Source organism: Chelon labrosus, assembly GCF_963514085.1.
Source record: "Chelon labrosus genome assembly, chromosome: 16".
NCBI lineage: Eukaryota > Metazoa > Chordata > Actinopteri > Mugiliformes > Mugilidae > Chelon > Chelon labrosus.
The window spans coordinates 4,667,154-4,683,964 of record NC_140349.1 but is presented as its reverse complement, the minus strand read 5'-3'; the positions used below and the strand labels follow the sequence as shown (position 1 = coordinate 4,683,964).

Here is a 16,811-nt window from a genome sequence, read left to right as displayed (position 1 = left end):
TGTAAGAAAGTTATTTAAAGCTTTTAAAATATGGTGTAAGTGTTTTCTATATAAAACTAGTCAAAAACACTTAACAGAGTTACTGATAATACACACAAAAAATAAATAAAACACTATATTGATATAATGGAATATTAAAATATTAAAAATATTCATTTTATTTGTCATCATTATTGTCATTTTCAGTTTATTTTTTTTATTCTTATTGAAGAAATCTGTGTTTGTGACTGAGAGGGAAGATTTCTCTCAAACTCAAAGTCTCATATTCTTTATAGAGCGGAGTTCTCTCTCCTCTTTCTGCTCTTTATCAGTTTCCTCTTGTTTCTGTTCAAATGACTAAAAATGTAGAAATGAGCTGCGATGTCACAAAATCCAAAATGCATAAACAAGTGGAAGGTGTGAAAAAACAAGTTGCATGTCAATATTGAAAACCTTTTAATGGCTCATAACATGCAAACGTAACTTTAATCAGATGATTCTATTCTCTGCATATGAAATGTCAGACAGAGCTAGTCCAGAGACTTCAGCTACCTTTGATCAGTGGTGCATTGTTGTCTTCACATCTGATTTATTTCTGGTCAGTATCTGGATGGACAGACAGATCTGCTCTCAAACTTTCTGTATCTGTTTCTGGAAAGAAGAGGCCTGTCCCCCCGTTAATGTCCACCCGTGAATGTGTTACTACAAATAAAGACCAGCTAATCTAAACCAGATAAACCACTAATCTGCATCCCTACGATATCTGAGGCTGAAATACATCATCTATGTATCTGATGAGTTCTTATTTATTATTCAGTCAATAATTAACTGTTTCAAAAAGTCAAAAGCAGCAAATGTTCAGTTTTGACAAAAAAACACTTGATCAAAATGATCAAATATTCACTTAATTCACTTCTTGCTTCAACAGTAACTGTAAATATGTTTATTATGGCACTAACACACCTTGATCCAGAAAGGTTCATTGTCAATGAATGATCATTAGTAGTGGTTTGATTGTGGCTCATTAATACTAACATTACATGGTAAACCAGGTTCACTCCTTCACTGTGGTGCTGAGACATTTAATAACAACAATAAACTGTAGTGTGTGATCACAGAGAGGGTTAGATAGTGGAACAGCTCTGTGTTCACTCCTGTATTCCTCTAGTAAACACTGGACACAACCAGCTGATGAATGAGAGAGTAGATATACTGCAGGGCTTGATAGATGGACAGGCTTTAGGTGTTCAGACTACAGACTGATTACAGAGCAGGAGTTGGTTGGATGTCCATGTCCTGAGACTCACACTCAGAGACAAAACAAGGACATAAGACATGAGGGACGGAAAACAGCAGAAACACAAGGAAAGAGGGAGAGAAGACACCAGAGCCATGACAGAACATTTACATTTCTATTAAACAACACTTTAGTTGGTTTGAATGTTTGTTTTGAAATAATAAAGTAAAAACTAAGTGAATCAAAGCAAAAATGGAAGAGAGTCAGAGGACCAAACATCAGATCAGCTGAACAAATGAAGTTTTCCTTTTAATAATGCTGCAGCACAGTTACAGTGAGATCTACTCAGGACACATGTGAGTTAAGGCTACTACCTTACGACAGATGAAACTAATGACAGACATTTAACACTGTTCTTCTTCTTTTGTTTGCTGCATCTGTTTTCAAGTAAATTCACAAAAATAAAAACATAAAAATAAAAACAGCTGTAGAAGTTGAATTTAAATCACTTTGTCTCTGGTTACATTTTTCTTCATTTTGCCAGAACAATCTTAACTCAAGGTCCATTTACCAGGTCTGCAGAGCTTCTGATGACATTGTACTTCATTAGGAGAATAAAAAACTTGAACATCTATAGTTCTGTAACTTTGAGATCAGAAGCTTTGTAAAAACAAGAGCAGGAATATGAGCATACACAAAATGTAGAGAATAAAACAAGTCAAGAAAAGCTAGAGGCTATAAACAGAAAGTGACAGAAATGATATGTCAGAACAAAATATCTGGTGTCATGTCTGAAAGGAGTATGACATTAAACATCAGGACCATTGTAATGATATATTCTGTTGTATTATAAATGAATTACAGAAGTTATCCTGCTGACATGTAAACTTTTCTGGTTTAGACTTTTGTCTGGTTGTACCTGTGTGACATTTAAATGTTCATGTACCTTTTAGTTTGTGTTGCTGTGCATCTGTGGGGTGAAAAAAGGAATCACCACTCTTGAAATGAGGATCTCAAAGTCAGTGTTTCTTTATTCAAGCAGTGCACTGAATCTCACACAACACAAGGTTATGGGAGAGGAGCTCCCAGAACAGAAGAATGAAACGGTATTTATACACAATGCTAGATTATCTTCAGTACACGTCACACTGCCTAGCAACAAACATGTTATCTATTCTACGGAAGGAGGGAGTATCTCCAGGTGGCACCAAGGCCTCAGGCCTCCTGAACTCTCCTTGAACTAACTTTCTACAAAACAAGGCACATAATTGTACATGAATATAACCTGTTTGCTAAATCTAGTACCTAAACCCAATATTTTTCTATCAGCATCATAAGTGTCCAGAACCTCTGATTTATGTTTCATCTGAACTCTATATAATAATCACTATAGATTAGATCACTTCAGTCTCAAAGTTGTGGTTCTACTACTTGTGGTTCCTAGAATTACAAAAAGTAGAATATGAGGTAGAGCTTTCAGGTATCAGGCTCCTCTCCTGTGGAACCAGCTCCCAGTTTGGGTTCAGGAGGCAGACACCCTCTCTACTTTTAAGGTCAGGCTTAAGACTTTTCTTTTTGATCAAGATTATGGCTGGACTGAACCATCCCTTAGTTATGCTGCTATAGGCCTAGACTGCTGGGGGACGATGCACCGAGCACATGTCCTCTACTCTCTTCTCTCTGACAGCGAATTCCTATCCTCTAATTTCTTATTTTATTTCCCCTCCTCCTCCTCCATCTTCTTGTTAGTGTCTCTGGCCAGGAATTGTGTGTTTCCTGTGGAGCTCCATACTACATGTGTTGTACGCTTTAGTCAGATGTATGTATCTATGACAGATGTATGTTTATCTTGTTCCTCCCATCCTCTCTCTTTTCTGTCTCTACCTGGACAGCTTTAGGCAGATGGGTCCCTCCATATGAGATTAAGGTTCTGCTCAAGGTTTCTTCCTGTTAGAACAAAGTTTTCCCTGCCACTGTTGCCTTCAGTCTTGCTCTGGGTCTTTCAGACAGATTTTGTGAAGTGTCTTCAGACTGGAGTTTGTTCAAGATTCTTGCATCTGCCCCCGATGTCAGACTTAAATTGAGACGTAAATTAAAATCAGAGAAAATGATTTTGCTGGTGGTACATTCATGTGTTGGTTTTCATCATGATCTTCAGGTGTTCACTGTCTCCACAATGAAGAAGAAAAATCACCACGTCATGTTTCATCCTCTCATCCTTCATTTTCCTGTAGAAACAATGAATCACACAAGGAAATTATTTAAGACAAACTTGTCTTATCTCAAACATCAGGTAACAGCTACATGTTTAAATGTGAGTTCACCTGAAACAACAGCAGCTTTGAGACTATACTATTATATTTATTTAGTTTGATCAACTGTGTTTACTGTCTACTCACTTTCTAAGGATCTGGACGTTCAGCTGATGATGATGAAGTGTCAGAAGCTAAAAAAAATAAAAACAAAAGAATGGTTTCTGTCAAGTTGTTCTTTGAGATTTTAATGATCTTTAAATAAAGCTCCCAAATATAAATCTGATCAAATAATCTACCTAATTTAAATACTGACAATACTTACTGTTGGCGCGTTTAAACCCTGAAATAGAGAAGACAGTAATTTAATCAGATTTATAAGAGAACACAAGAATAAAATGTGCTTTGTACAGCCCTAATGTGTACTATATAAACTATGTAATGTCACAAGCACAAGATTGCTCAGCTCTGAGCCTTAAACAGGACCTAAATACCACTGCACCAGTGCACTTTAGTCACATAGCTTCTTTCAAATACTGTAAATGCGTTTTCCATTTATACTTACATTGTTTACCTTGTGTGCTATGTGCAATTACTACTGTTTTACCGTAGTACTTTTTACTACTGGCTGTAGGTACAAAAATATATTTCACTGTGCACTGTACTATGTATAACTGTGCATGTGACAAATAAGACCTATCTTATCTTATCTATCTTATCTAACACAAAAACACATGGAAATGTTAAATACATATTGGAAGTACAATAGGTTTTATGAAGTAAAGCGTCTCAGTAAAACCATATTTCTGTTCTTCACCGTTGTTTCTTCTTCTCCAGATGATGATTCCAGCTATGCAGACTGTCAGGAGGAGCAACGCTACAACAACTCCAATAGCAGTAGCAGCAGTAGGAGGGAACTCTGAGGAACCTAGAACCAAAACAACAGAAAAATTAGATCATTTAAAGAGGATCAAAAGATTAAAACAAACTACCAGAAATAATGTAGTGATGCACATTACAGTTTGATTTTCTGGAGATGCAAGTAGGGATGTACCGAAATTAAAATTCTTGGCCGAAACTAAAAACCGAAAGTGAAGAGCAGCTGTGACGTCTGTCTCATGAATACTAAACTAATTAATTTGAGACAGATATGTGCAACTTTCACGAATAATGCAGCAGTAAAGAAATACATAGTTATGAATTCATTCATTCATTCATCTTCTATTCCCGTTTAGTCCTGTTAAGGGTCGCGGGGTTCTGCTGGAGCCTATCCCAGCTGTCATCGGGCGAGAGGCGGGGGTACACCCTGGACAGGTCTCCAGTCTATCACAGGGCTAACACAGAGAGACACTCACACCTTCGGCCAATTTAGAATCACCAGTGAACCTAACCAGCATGTCTTTGGACGATGGGAGGAAGCTGGAGTACCTGGAGAGAACCCACGCAGACACAGGGAGAACATGCAAACTCCACACAGAAAGGACCCAGTAAGGCCATGGATTCGAACCCGGGACCTTCTTGGTGTGAGGCATCAGTGCTAACCACCTCGCCACTGTGCCGCCCCATAGTTATGAATAAAACATATTCTATAAATTAGAAGAGCACTGAGTAAATAGTAATGGAATATTATTTAAATATCGTCCCTATACTGGTTTTGATGTCCCAATCATTCATGAAACCTTCATACAAAGAAAACATCTCTGATTTAATATACAGTATGACTGAATGATCAATGAGACTTGAACAACAGAAAAAAAGAAGAGGAGGAAAGTAGATCCTCTTTTACAACAAGAAAACAAAAACAGGAGACACACAATGCCATCCACAACAACAAAACACACATTTGATTAAACTAAACATGTTTCCTACCTCCATCACCACTTTTTACTTTAGGCTTACCCCGGTTTGTCTTAATTGATGCTTCTTCCAGTTTGGTGATGATGTCGTCCTCCACACCAGAGAGATTAAACACACAGTCGTACTTAGTCCAGTCTGAGACTGATGAGACATCCAGGTCAACATTCATCTGGAAGGATCCATCATGGTTGGGGAGGATCTCTCCTTGTTCCACTCCTTCATGAATCTTCTCTCTGTTTTTCCTCCAGAACATCATGGCTCTGTCAGGGTAGAAACCTGTAGCGAGGCAGCTGACTGGAGAGGAGGGAGTCTTCTGGAGGAGAGACACTGAGGGGAGGTCTGGAGAGAGAGACAACAAAGACTGTTAAGTTTCTGTATTACAGCCAACTTTGTTCTATCGTTTCTGTTAGATGTAATGTAGTATGAATGGCTTAGTTATACGTATAAATATATATATACAGCATGTGAAGTGTAATTATGAAAAAGAGGTGATTTTACATAAGATGATATTAAGAAGAGACATCAGGAGGGAGAGAGACAGTTTATAAAGTCCAGAGAGGAAGAGAAGCAGATAGAAAGATAAAAGAAAAGTAATGCAGAGAAACTGAGGCGAACAAATTTGTGAGAAAAAAAACACACAAATGGCCAAAAATGGTGATATTAATATATAGAAGATAGAAAAAAGGAGAGTGGTGAAGAGATAAAATGAGAGAAAGAGAAAAGACTGTAAACTGAGTGTAAACAGTTGGTCATACATTATAATGCTATGGTAGAAAAGTAACTGAGGAATATGAACATTGAGTTCATTACACTAACTGAGGTCATGTGATTTTACCTTTTCTCATCAGAGAGCTCCTCCCATAGTTCAGATACTTCTTCAACCACTCAGGACAAATCTGGGTGAGGTAGTTCTTCCAGCCTACGATGTTAGCTTTGTCTTTGTCCAACTTGTGTTTGGTGATGACAGCCTCTGGTGTTGGAGCGATCCATGTCTCTGTCCACAGGTTGAATGATAGGAAGTCTTCTCCATCATAACCCTCCTGATAATATCCATTCACCTCATCAGTCTCATCGTCCCATTCACAACCATACATCAACTGGACAACGTGGACACCTGAGAGACAGAGACAGAGACAGAGACAGAGAGCTTGTAGTGAACCAGACTCAGATCACATCACAATCATTATTTTATTTAATATCAAATCTTCACCACAGAGCTCCACTCATCAACAGATACAGAGGATCAACTCCTACTGTTCTTACTGGCCTGTCAGTCCATTCATTAACTTAACACTTAAATATTATGTGTTTATTGTGGCACAGAAACACTATGGACAAATAAAGGTTAGTGGAATCTAATCTACTGTAGTTCTACTATATTATGGACACACTGTATTAGAAGAGTTCATCTGAACTGTTTTCTTCAACAAATTTACATCTTCAGCTAAAGATTTGTGTCATTGCTGATTATGTAATGAGTGTTTTTATTTATTTATCACTTGAAAATAGTGAAACTGATGAGGATAAATCTTCAAGCTGCTTCTTTTGTCCAACCAACACTGAACAGTATTTAATTTAGAACATTAAAGAGAGAAAAGAAGGAAATGTTCATATCTGAGAAACGTGAATCAACAAATGTCTGATTGATTAAAGAGTTCAATGATCACCTGATTGAAGAATTGTTGTCAATTCATTTAGTATCATCAACTAATTGATTTATTGATGTATCAGTGATGAAAACAGACAGAGGAAATAACTTCAATCTCTACTTTTACTGAGTGCTACTGGTTGAATGCTAACAGCATTAGAGGACTGTGGTCACTTCTCAGAGCTGCCTGCAGGATGTGATTGACAGTTTATCTGACCAATAGAAGAGCAGCATAGAGACAAACCCCGCCCCTTAAAACATTTGTCCTTTTACCATAAAGACAGAGACATGCAGATGAAAAACTGAGACTCACAAACCAGAAGAAAGAAACATGAACTAAAACATAGGATTTACAAACTGATATCTTACTGTACTGTACATTAAATCATTTATTTGTTGATCACATTGAAGGTTCTTAGTAATATTTTAAAATTATAACAAAATTGAGTAACAGTTTACATCTGATGGTTTACAATTGCATATTTATTTTTTCATTAACGGACAAATTTAAATTAATTGCAGTTTTTCAACATATTTAGAGCTCAAACTAATCATTCTCGTCATTGTGGATGAATTGTCCATTTTAATCTTAAAAGTATTTGTTTATTTTTAAAGGAACAGTATGTAAGAAATGTATTTCAATTAATCATAAAATGGCCCTGATAAGTCACTAGACATGAAGAAATCATGTTCATTTCAAATACTTATATCACTGACAACAGTGGTCTGGCCAGGATATTGTCATTTAAAAGTGAAAGTTGCAGCCCTCAACTGATGTTGATGTTGTCATGTTGTGTTTTCGCCACCCTCAAGCTATCTACTGATCACGAAGTCAGTAGAGTTTCATCTTCCAGGTTGCCAGCTCTGCTCTAGTTACCACAGCTGCAGCTACGAACGTGTCGGATAAAACATGTATAACGTTACTAAACCTAAAAGACCTCGTTATGAATCCGAAATACGTTGTGACAAAGTCCGGAATGGCATGGAATTGACCCTCGACTTTTGGATGCTATATTCTACCATGTTTGTTGGTATAGGCTAAAAGCCCCGTGCTTCCGTACATATAGACAGTGGATTTTCCATGGTCGCCCGTGCTAAATGCGTTCATAAAAAGCTTTATATCGCACCACTAGCAGGGTATAAAAACAATCTATGTTCCGACTGAAATGTGGTATTACAGTACATCTTTACGAAATATTTGGCTAATCGCCATTAGTAAATTTTTGCGATACATAATTACTTCGCAAAACATCTCTCATGAAGCATAAACTTTATTAACAGAAAAAAAAACTTACTGTGTAGGACTCGTCACTTGCCATTGGAAGCTCCTTGTAGCAGCCCATGTTCCTGCTGGATCCTGCAGCTTAGCTTGCAACCTTGAGTCAGGGGGGAGGGGGAGGGGATACACCGTTCTACAGTATTTTGAAAGTGATTGCAGTACCAGTTTTGGCCAGTTTTGGCCACAATCCTACATACTGTTCCTTTAACATGTCAGAATATAGTGGGACATTGTTGTCTCTTGTCTCAAAACTTAACATGGGATCTCCATATTACTTATTTTCTTCACTCAAGCCTCAGCAGTTTTTAATTTACAATGAGGAATAAGTCAAACAGCAAAGTGATATGAGAATTTCACTTAGACCCAGCAAATGTTTGGCATTTAAAAAAACCAACACAAAATGATGATCTGCTCTTCAAAACTGTCTATTCATACTCTTCTGATAAACAAATTCCTTATTTTTTTTTCACCACTATACTGTATAGTATACCATACATGTCTATTATGGGATAAACAAGTCAAGTAAAGTCGATCTAATCTCTGTAGTTGTACCGTATATTTATTTTAGGATGGACAAACTGTGGTCTGTAAAGAACAGTTAGTTGTGCTGTTGAACCATTTAAATAAAAGTGTGTGTGTATGGGTGCGCGCGTGTGTGCGTGCATGAATATGTCAGAGAGGGACAAAAAGATACTGTGTGCAGTGTGATGCCCAGTGTCACAAATGTTTCTGAACAACTGGTCATTACTCACCTCCAGTCTGGTTGAAGCGCTGCTTGGCAGTTCCAATGTTAGCTTTGAAGTACTGCTCAGCATCAATGGAGGTCTGAGTCTGTCTCTCCCAGTACTCAGGTCCTTCATTCTTGGCCATCCAGTCCTGCTTGGGGATCTCTTTTTTAATGACGCTGTCGTAGTAAGAGAAGGGTTGTCCATCTACCATTCCCACAGTCACAAACTCTGGGAAATCTTTAACTCCTGATGATGCCGTGTAGAAGTAGTGCAGTGTATGTGGAACTGTGGAACAATAATAATAATAGGTTACACAGAGGGAACCAGCATCTCAAACACAAACATGCTGTTATGGTTCAACCATGATACATATATTAACTTCTAAAAGATTTAAAAATGTGTAGTTATAAACAAATGAAGATGTCATATATTAACAAGCACCACTGCCACTATACACACATTGTTGTTTGACCCACCAAATCATTATTTGAAATGATTTTAAATGTGAGTTTAGCAGATTGACACTATGTCACATAGTTTGGAAAATTATATCATCACAATTTCAGTAACATCACAGCCCAGTTACAGTACTATGAAAGTGTCATTGTAGCCTACAATGTATGTAAAACAAAACAACAACAACAACAAAAAAAAATAACAAGTTAAAAAGGAGTTGAAGTGAATTCTGGCAGTTTTATCAGGTAAAGAGCTGCTGTAACAATTTTATTGAGATAGTTGAATTATTTTTTTCAAAAAGAAAATATTTATTTTATGCAACTAGGGATGGTAGTGGCTAAGAAACTTATTCTCTTAACCTGGAAGTCTACCACTCCACCCACCTTTGCTCATTGGCTCAATGAGATGTTAACGGTTATTCAAATGGAAAGACTGCGTCTGCACAAACCTAATGAACGGAACAGATTTGAGAGTGTGATGCCTTTTCACATGGTGCTTGCTTTACTCTAACTACTGCATTACTATTACTATTACTACTGCAAGTCTATTTATGTAAATTTACAACTGTCTGGTAGCCCCCTGTTGTTTTTGTTTTTTTCTTTTTCATATATATTATCAGGGGTCGCGTTAACCGAATATTTTCCGTCATTGACCGTTTTTTTTTTAAATATGACGGAAAAAGTTGAAGGCCGTCCGTCATTTTGACAGATTGCAATTCACACCCCTGAACACTTGGTGGGGAGTGACCTTATTAATTGGCTCTTGTCTCTCATCGAAGTTTGCGTTCCAAACATCTCGGAACTTTCGTTGGTGCACGATTTCCTGGTACACTGATTACACTGATGCACACATCAGAGCTCGGCTGACCATAGACCAGGGATTCCCAAAGTGAGATGCGCGCACTGCCTCTAGGTGGTGGGCGAGATGCAAAATGCAATGGCGGAGAAGAAGTTATCTTCTTCTATGCACCGTATATGCGCAACTAACAGAGCCAGGTGCGCTGCACTTGAAAATCGTCAGATGGATATTTTTTTTTATTTGTTCCTGAGCCTATGCTCTTTGTTATTTATGTTGTGGGTCGTGTGTAACTTTATTACAATTTAATTCAAATTACTGGCGTTCTAATTTTATTTCCATAACCGCTGTGTTATGATGACGCGGTTGTGTTAGCTCCACGGTCATTTAAAGTTGCTGCAATTTTTGTTTAATCGGCTGAAAATATTAGCCATATTTCTCCCAGCTTAGCTGCTTTCTGCAGCCTGTCATCATCCCCTTTGCTCTTAAAAGTGGAAGCTTGTTCGTAACTGTTTCATTATATTGAAAATGTTACAGTGTTTCAGTTTAATTCAAATGCGAGACCGCGTTGTTGTGATCGTGATTATTTTGTTATGTGTGTTCTGGTAACTTGAGCATGATTAAACATGCTGCCTTTATAATATGGATCTAAAAAAGCTTGCTGCGTTTTTTTTTTTGTTTTTTTTCCCCCCCAAAATAGTTTGGGAACTGCTGCCATAGACCATATACAATATATATGTAGCCTATATATGTCTATGTCTATGCAGCTAACGGCTACCAACATGGAATTTGCATACCACCGAAGCACTTCAACCCTACGGCAGGCTACCGTCCAAGAGCTGTTTACTCTAGCAGTCCCGTTCCGAGACAAGACGTGTCGGCAGCCGAAACTTTTTTTATTTATTTTTTTTGGTTACCATTTAAAGCAAATACTGTTCTGAAAAAAGTACTTAAAGTTAATGAAACTTTAATGAAAAGGAAATGCTATTGAATATGTCATTATCATTTAAAAAAATTTAAAATTAAAGTGACGGGTAAAAATAGATTATGACGGAATTTTTATGACCTTGTCAGTCAAAATGACCGACAACAAAAAAGTCTAGCGCAACCTCTGATATATATCAGAGGTTACTTTAATTTTTCACTTTAATTTTTAATTTTTTTATATATATATATATATATATATATATATATAAAATTAAAAATTATATATATATATATTATTAAAAATAAGAACTTGCTGATTTGTGATAAAGAGAATAATTCATTTAGTAAAGAGTGACGCAACGTTATTGATGGTATAGCTTTATAAAGAACAGTCAACACAGAGACAGAGGGCAAAGCATCCGTTTAGATGACTTTTATTATATCAAATAACCAAATGGACAAACTCACCAGCCGCTGCGCTGTGCAGGAGGACCAGCACACTCAAAGCCACGAGAATCTTCATTGTCTTCTGTTAAAGCGTCCACTGACAAATAGTGCAAATATATCTCTTATTTACCAGCCACGGAGTGAGTGACGATACTCTCACAGCGCCAGCCACCGCCAAACTAAAAAGAAAGTCCCAGGCTTCAGCCTCCTTTCAGCCAATAGGACTTTAAACCGAGCCCAGCGTCATCAAAATCTGGGTTGATTTGCTCTATGAAGGTTATACGGAAGCCCTAAACGGCCATGCATTCATACATTTTATTTCCTCCGTTTTCCCGAGATAACAAGTTAATTTCCTCCGTTTTCCCGAGATAACGAGATCATTTCATTGTTTTCCCGTGATAACGGGATAATTTTCTCGAGATCTCGTGATAATAAAGCTTTGTTTTCCCGAGATAACGATATAATTAATTCGTGATATCGAGATAATGACAGTGTGATAGGTGTCATCATGGCACAATCCATGTGAGGGCGCACGAGCGACCTAAAAAACAAAACAAAACAAAAAAAAAAACTCAAAACAAAACTCGCCAGTTTTGCTCTGCTACCACCCACAGCTGCAGTACCGCTCCAGCCCTGCATGGGGGCGCTGCTCGCCTCCGTCTCCGTCGCTGAAAACCTTCTTAGTTTCCTGTAGCGTTCAAAAAGGAAAACGACAAAGGAGCGAAGACAAGAGTCAAATCTCGAAGGTAAAATCTGCCTAAAAATCAAAGATTCCTTACAGTTAAACAGCTGCAACTCATTCTGGTGTTAGCTAACATTGATTTATATTCGCTGGAGTTTCTTTTTCCTACAACAACGTTGTATTTACTGAGTAACTTTGAGTCGCATGTTATTGTAGCCTGATTGTAGCTTCCCCAGCTAACTTAGCTAAGAGTGTTAGCAAGGCGGCGCCGGTTGAGGAAAGGCCCTTCCGGATGATGCTAACAGTTTATTATTTTACTGGATGTTTTAAGCAGTTTTTGTTGAGAAACGGTGTCAGATAAGCAGCGACTATGACCGACCTGTTAGCGAGTTACAGTTTATTATCAATTAATAGTCGAGGTGTTTTGACGAGATCGTCGGTGGCTGTAGCTAGCTGGTCCAGGTGTGTTGTGATGTACATAGATGGTTGAATAGGTTGATTAAATGGGTTGAAAACCATTTAGAAATTTGTCGTTGAGTCTTTATGTGCAATTTCAGTTATTATTATTAAAATACAAGAAGTATCTTCTAATGTGTTTGTGGTGTAGCATGTTAAGATGGAGCTAATGTTTGGTTAGTTTATATTGTTGTTCTGCATCGATTTATTGGTACTGATCTCTGCAAACTCAGACTCAGCCGAATATTAAATACACTAAAATATTTACTAATATTTAACTAAAGCACAATTTAATAAAATACATATAGTACCCTTTTAGATGTTGCTACTTCTGCACATTATAATTAAAAAAGAGTATGAAGTTAAATGTAAAAATAAAGCCTGTACTCTTGTTATTCTCCCTTAAAGCTCTAAATAACCTTCACAGAAAAATAAACTGTACTGTCAGCTAAAACAAGCTGATTTATAGAAGCCTTGATTCAGCTGTGTGTTTAGCTTGGAGGCTGTTTGTAGTGAAAACATTAGATAAACTAGTTCAGTCCGTCATGACTGTTCTGTTTTTAAATAACGCTGAATACCAGAAGCTGCAGGACTGTTGTATGAGAAGGAGTTTGTTTTGTGTAGTAAGTGGATGGATTTCTTTGCATTTTGAGTCTTCAACAACCTTTGTTCTTTGCATTCTACTACTCTCAGTACCAGGGCTACAGGAGTTTTGCCTAAATTATGAAAAGCAGGTCGTATTTTAGTTGAGGCTGTGGTTGTATTGCTGTAGTGCTGCGAGGAAAAAGAACATTATTATTATTCATGAATGCTGTTACGTATATTCAGCCTCCTTAGCACGACAACCTGCCATTCACTGTAGTTATTATTAGTAGCTCCTTTAAAACTTAAACAATATGTAAATGTTTTTGTACCGTAACCTCCTGACTACCAGTACTTCAGATTTGTCCTCTGTGGAGAACATTCATCAAACTGATTATCTCCCATCCACTATGTACTATTGAATTAACTCCTTTTGCTCCCTACAGAGGACATGTAGGGCTTTTCAATGATGCCACATGTGAAGGAGTAGGGCTTTGGTACCTTTCTGTTTCTCATTAAGGAAAATGTCGTCCATCAGTTATATGATATCTTAAAAATACATCGTTTTTTTCCTGCTAGTCAGGAGGTTATCATATTTTCTTTTATATAGTTTCTCTTACTTTATTCCATTTTTTGTATTTTGCACTGTGGTTCCATGCCGCTGTAACGCCTTAATTTCCTCATGGGGCTAAATAAAGTCCTGTTTTATCTTATTATTTTAAAGCCTTTATTATAGTTTGAAAAGAAAGATATTTACACGGTCAGCTGTTAACTTCGTGGTGCGTAGTGTGTTGAGCGAGACGTATTAATTGGTTTATTAATAAAGTCATCAAACACAGGCGTTTGTTTCTCTCATTGTGTGAGAAAACTAAAGCAGCAGTCAAAGATTATGGCATCAAAAGCAGAAAAGTCCTGCGATGTCTTCATGATCCGTTGTCTTTCCTCCCGCAGGTCAAAGGTGAGGGCAATGGCTCGTGGGCAGCAGAAGATTCAGTCCCAGCAAAAGAACGCCAAGAAGGCAGCGGAGAAGAAGAAGGGTCAGGGCGCCGACCAGAAGACTGCAGCTAAGGCAGCGCTGGTCCACACCTGCCCCGTCTGCCGGGTCAGTATGAGTGAGGTTTACGTTGTTTTAAGAGCATGTGAGCACCCTAACCCTTATTATTAGTAAAGCTGGAAGTTAAAAGTTCAAACCTCTCCACCTGTATTGACAGTATATCTGTGACAACATGGACCTCTGAGCCTCATAATTGTGACTCAGATCTCCAAAACTGGCTCATCAGAGGGTCCAATGTGGCCCACTTGATGAAAACTACATAGAAGACATTAGCTGCAATCTTTCAATAAACTGGCATATATTCCTAATCTGTCGCTCTGTTTTATTAAAAGTTGCAGACATAAGAAGGAGACCTAGAACTAAACAGCAGATGGCAGCAATGCCCCGAAATTTCAGGTTGTTAATGAAATGTTTTGTAAAAGGATAGTTCATTTGTAAGATAGTTAACATTTTCATAGTGTACGTCTTTGCTCTAAAACAAAGGGAAACACTGGAGTTGTTATTATATTACTGGTCTGGCTATGTGGCCTCTGAACTAATGTGAGTTTAACCCCCCTGAAATAGTTTGTCTAAAGTCAGGTGTAACAGTGAGAACAGTTTCTATTTAAATCTGAAAACAAATTTAATTTCATATCTTCTGTAGTTCAGCTCACTTCAGCTACAAGTTGTGAAAGTCTTTATATGTTGAATAATTAGTTATTTTAGTTTTATTAAAGCTGATCACACATTGATTTTAATAAATTTGCATTAGATCATGTTCTCTACATTCATTTATTTAGTTCATTTTGTGTGTTGCTCTCGATGTTTGGCCATAATTATCCAATGATTTCAGAAACATATTAAGCACTTCTGTTCTTCTTCTGTGATGTGACCTTGTTTTATTTGCTAGAAGATGAATTCAACTCATCCCTTGTTTTGTTCTTATTCCTTCAGACACAGATGCCGGACCCCAAAACCTTCAAGCAGCACTTTGAGAGCAAACACCCCAAGTCCCCGATGCCCCCTGAGCTGGCGGACGTTCAGGCATAAAGGGCTTCACCTCAACCTGAGTAAGTGTTTGTTTTAGTCTCAGACATGTGTGTTTGTTTACATGGACACTAGTGTTCAACTAATAATCACTATGGATATGTCTCAATCAGATGTAGAGGAGTGGTGTAAACCTTTGGTACTGTGAGTTTTATTTCTCTATCTGGTCAGTATGAATCAATTCTTTCTGTTTCTCCCTCCTGGTGTAAACATCAGGTGACAAGATTTTAGAGGGAAGTTGTTCAGCCTGGAAACCAGCCCAGCTTCCAACACCCACAAAATTATTGTGGCAGAAAGTTGGTCTGCCATCGAGGTGCCGGACCAATCAGATAGTTTGCGTGGGCTTTATTTATGCGGGGGGACGGACAGACGTTGTCACGCAAGGCTGGAAGAAGTGTCCATGTAAACGCAGCACCCGTCTTCTTTGAATAGTTTAAAAAACAAAACAACTGACTCACTCACCTGACTCAGAAACCCCAACGGAAAACTGTTGTTTCCAGATACACAACGACCACGGACTAACGTTGAATCACGGCGCCTGAAGGATGACGAACACTGGGACCTGTCAGTATTCACGGACAGTGGGTTGGGATTGGATGTGTGTACGTACGTGTTTGTGTAGGAGAGAACGGTAATGACGGGGCAGGCGTACACCAGCAGCCCATTTTTATATTTATTGTGTACAACTACCTTACTACTATTCCAGACGGAGGGAAGGGAGGGGAGGGGAGGGCACATTCCTAGTAAGCAGAACCAGCAAGAGATGCCTGCTAAAAATTCCTAATAACGAAAGTTAAAAGAAATAGTTATGAGTGTGCGGTTGAAACAAAGGAAGGGACGACACTTTCACTAAAGATTTCCTCACTCTGTGGAGGAGGCAGAGCTGTGGGCTGACACAGCTCTGCCTCCTCCTCCTCCTCTTCTGATGCTGCTGCTCCTCCACAGGCGTCCACACTCAAACACCTCACAACAGTACCTCACTTACGCAACTTAGCTCCTCTTCTGGTCGTTTCAGTGTCGTCCTCCAACGTTACCATGGCAATAACTCCAATCTTAGTCAGACCAGATAAAGATTTATTTTCTAAACCTTTTTTTTTTTTTTGTTGTTGTTAAATTAACAAACATTCATGCTTTGAAGAAACTCTAAGTAGCCCCTGAACAGAGAGAGTTTAAATCACGTAGATGAAGAACTGCCAGAAATGACTGATTCCTTTTTTTCTTTTGTTGGTTCTTATTTTTCACAAGCAGGCACAAAAAAAAAAAAAAGAATTAACTGATTTGCTTTCACTGTACTATTTTTTTTTTTTACCCTTTTCAATAAATTGTACAATGTATTTAATGTGACTGGTCTTCTGTTGTGACTCTGTGAACACATGAGTAGTATAAGAACTAGAGAGAGAGGCTAG

The 16,811-nt window shown here is 38.0% G+C and overlaps 2 protein-coding genes across 3 annotated transcripts; one reads left to right on the top strand and one right to left on the bottom strand.

Annotated features, from left to right (window-relative positions):
- Positions 1–1,499: 1,499 nt before the first annotated feature.
- On the bottom strand, positions 1,500–11,773 carry LOC311501337 (BOLA class I histocompatibility antigen, alpha chain BL3-7-like). The gene is made up of 8 exons (XM_084563099.1): positions 11,627–11,773; positions 9,005–9,265; positions 6,161–6,439; positions 5,368–5,664; positions 4,286–4,396; positions 3,794–3,811; positions 3,616–3,662; positions 1,500–3,444 (listed from the first exon to the last, which is right to left on the bottom strand). Exons 1-7 carry the CDS (start codon positions 11,679–11,681, stop codon positions 3,619–3,621), a joined length of 1,065 nt encoding a protein of 354 aa, XP_084419225.1. The 5' UTR covers positions 11,682–11,773; the 3' UTR covers positions 1,500–3,444; positions 3,616–3,618.
- A 542-nt stretch (positions 11,774–12,315) lies between these two features.
- On the top strand, positions 12,316–16,749 carry LOC311501784 (zinc finger protein 706). Of its 2 annotated transcripts, none has more exons than XM_084563789.1 (4): positions 12,316–12,351; positions 14,277–14,427; positions 15,313–15,428; positions 15,906–16,749. In XM_084563789.1, exons 2-3 carry the CDS (start codon positions 14,293–14,295, stop codon positions 15,406–15,408), a joined length of 231 nt encoding a protein of 76 aa, XP_084419915.1. In that variant the 5' UTR covers positions 12,316–12,351; positions 14,277–14,292; the 3' UTR covers positions 15,409–15,428; positions 15,906–16,749. The 2 variants fall into 2 exon arrangements, with proteins under 2 accessions (XP_084419915.1, XP_084419916.1); XM_084563790.1 differs by having other exon boundaries at positions 15,877–16,749.
- Positions 16,750–16,811: the final 62 nt, after the last annotated feature.

Bases quoted from the DNA above. Each gene is read 5' to 3' on its own strand.
- LOC311501337 (XM_084563099.1), bottom strand. From the start codon at position 11,681: ATGAAGATTCTCGTGGCTTTGAGTGTGCTGGTCCTCCTGCACAGCGCA. The intron at 5,665-6,160 runs GTAAAATCACAT...CTCTCTCTCCAG, and splicing joins GAGCTCTCTGATGAGAAAAG to ACCTCCCCTCAGTGTCTCTC. The intron at 4,397-5,367 runs GTAAGCCTAAAG...TTTTGGTTCTAG, and splicing joins ATCAATTAAGACAAACCGGG to GTTCCTCAGAGTTCCCTCCT.
- LOC311501784 (XM_084563789.1), top strand. From the start codon at position 14,293: ATGGCTCGTGGGCAGCAGAAGATTCAGTCCCAGCAAAAGAACGCCAAG. The intron at 14,428-15,312 runs GTCAGTATGAGT...TTATTCCTTCAG, and splicing joins ACACCTGCCCCGTCTGCCGG to ACACAGATGCCGGACCCCAA.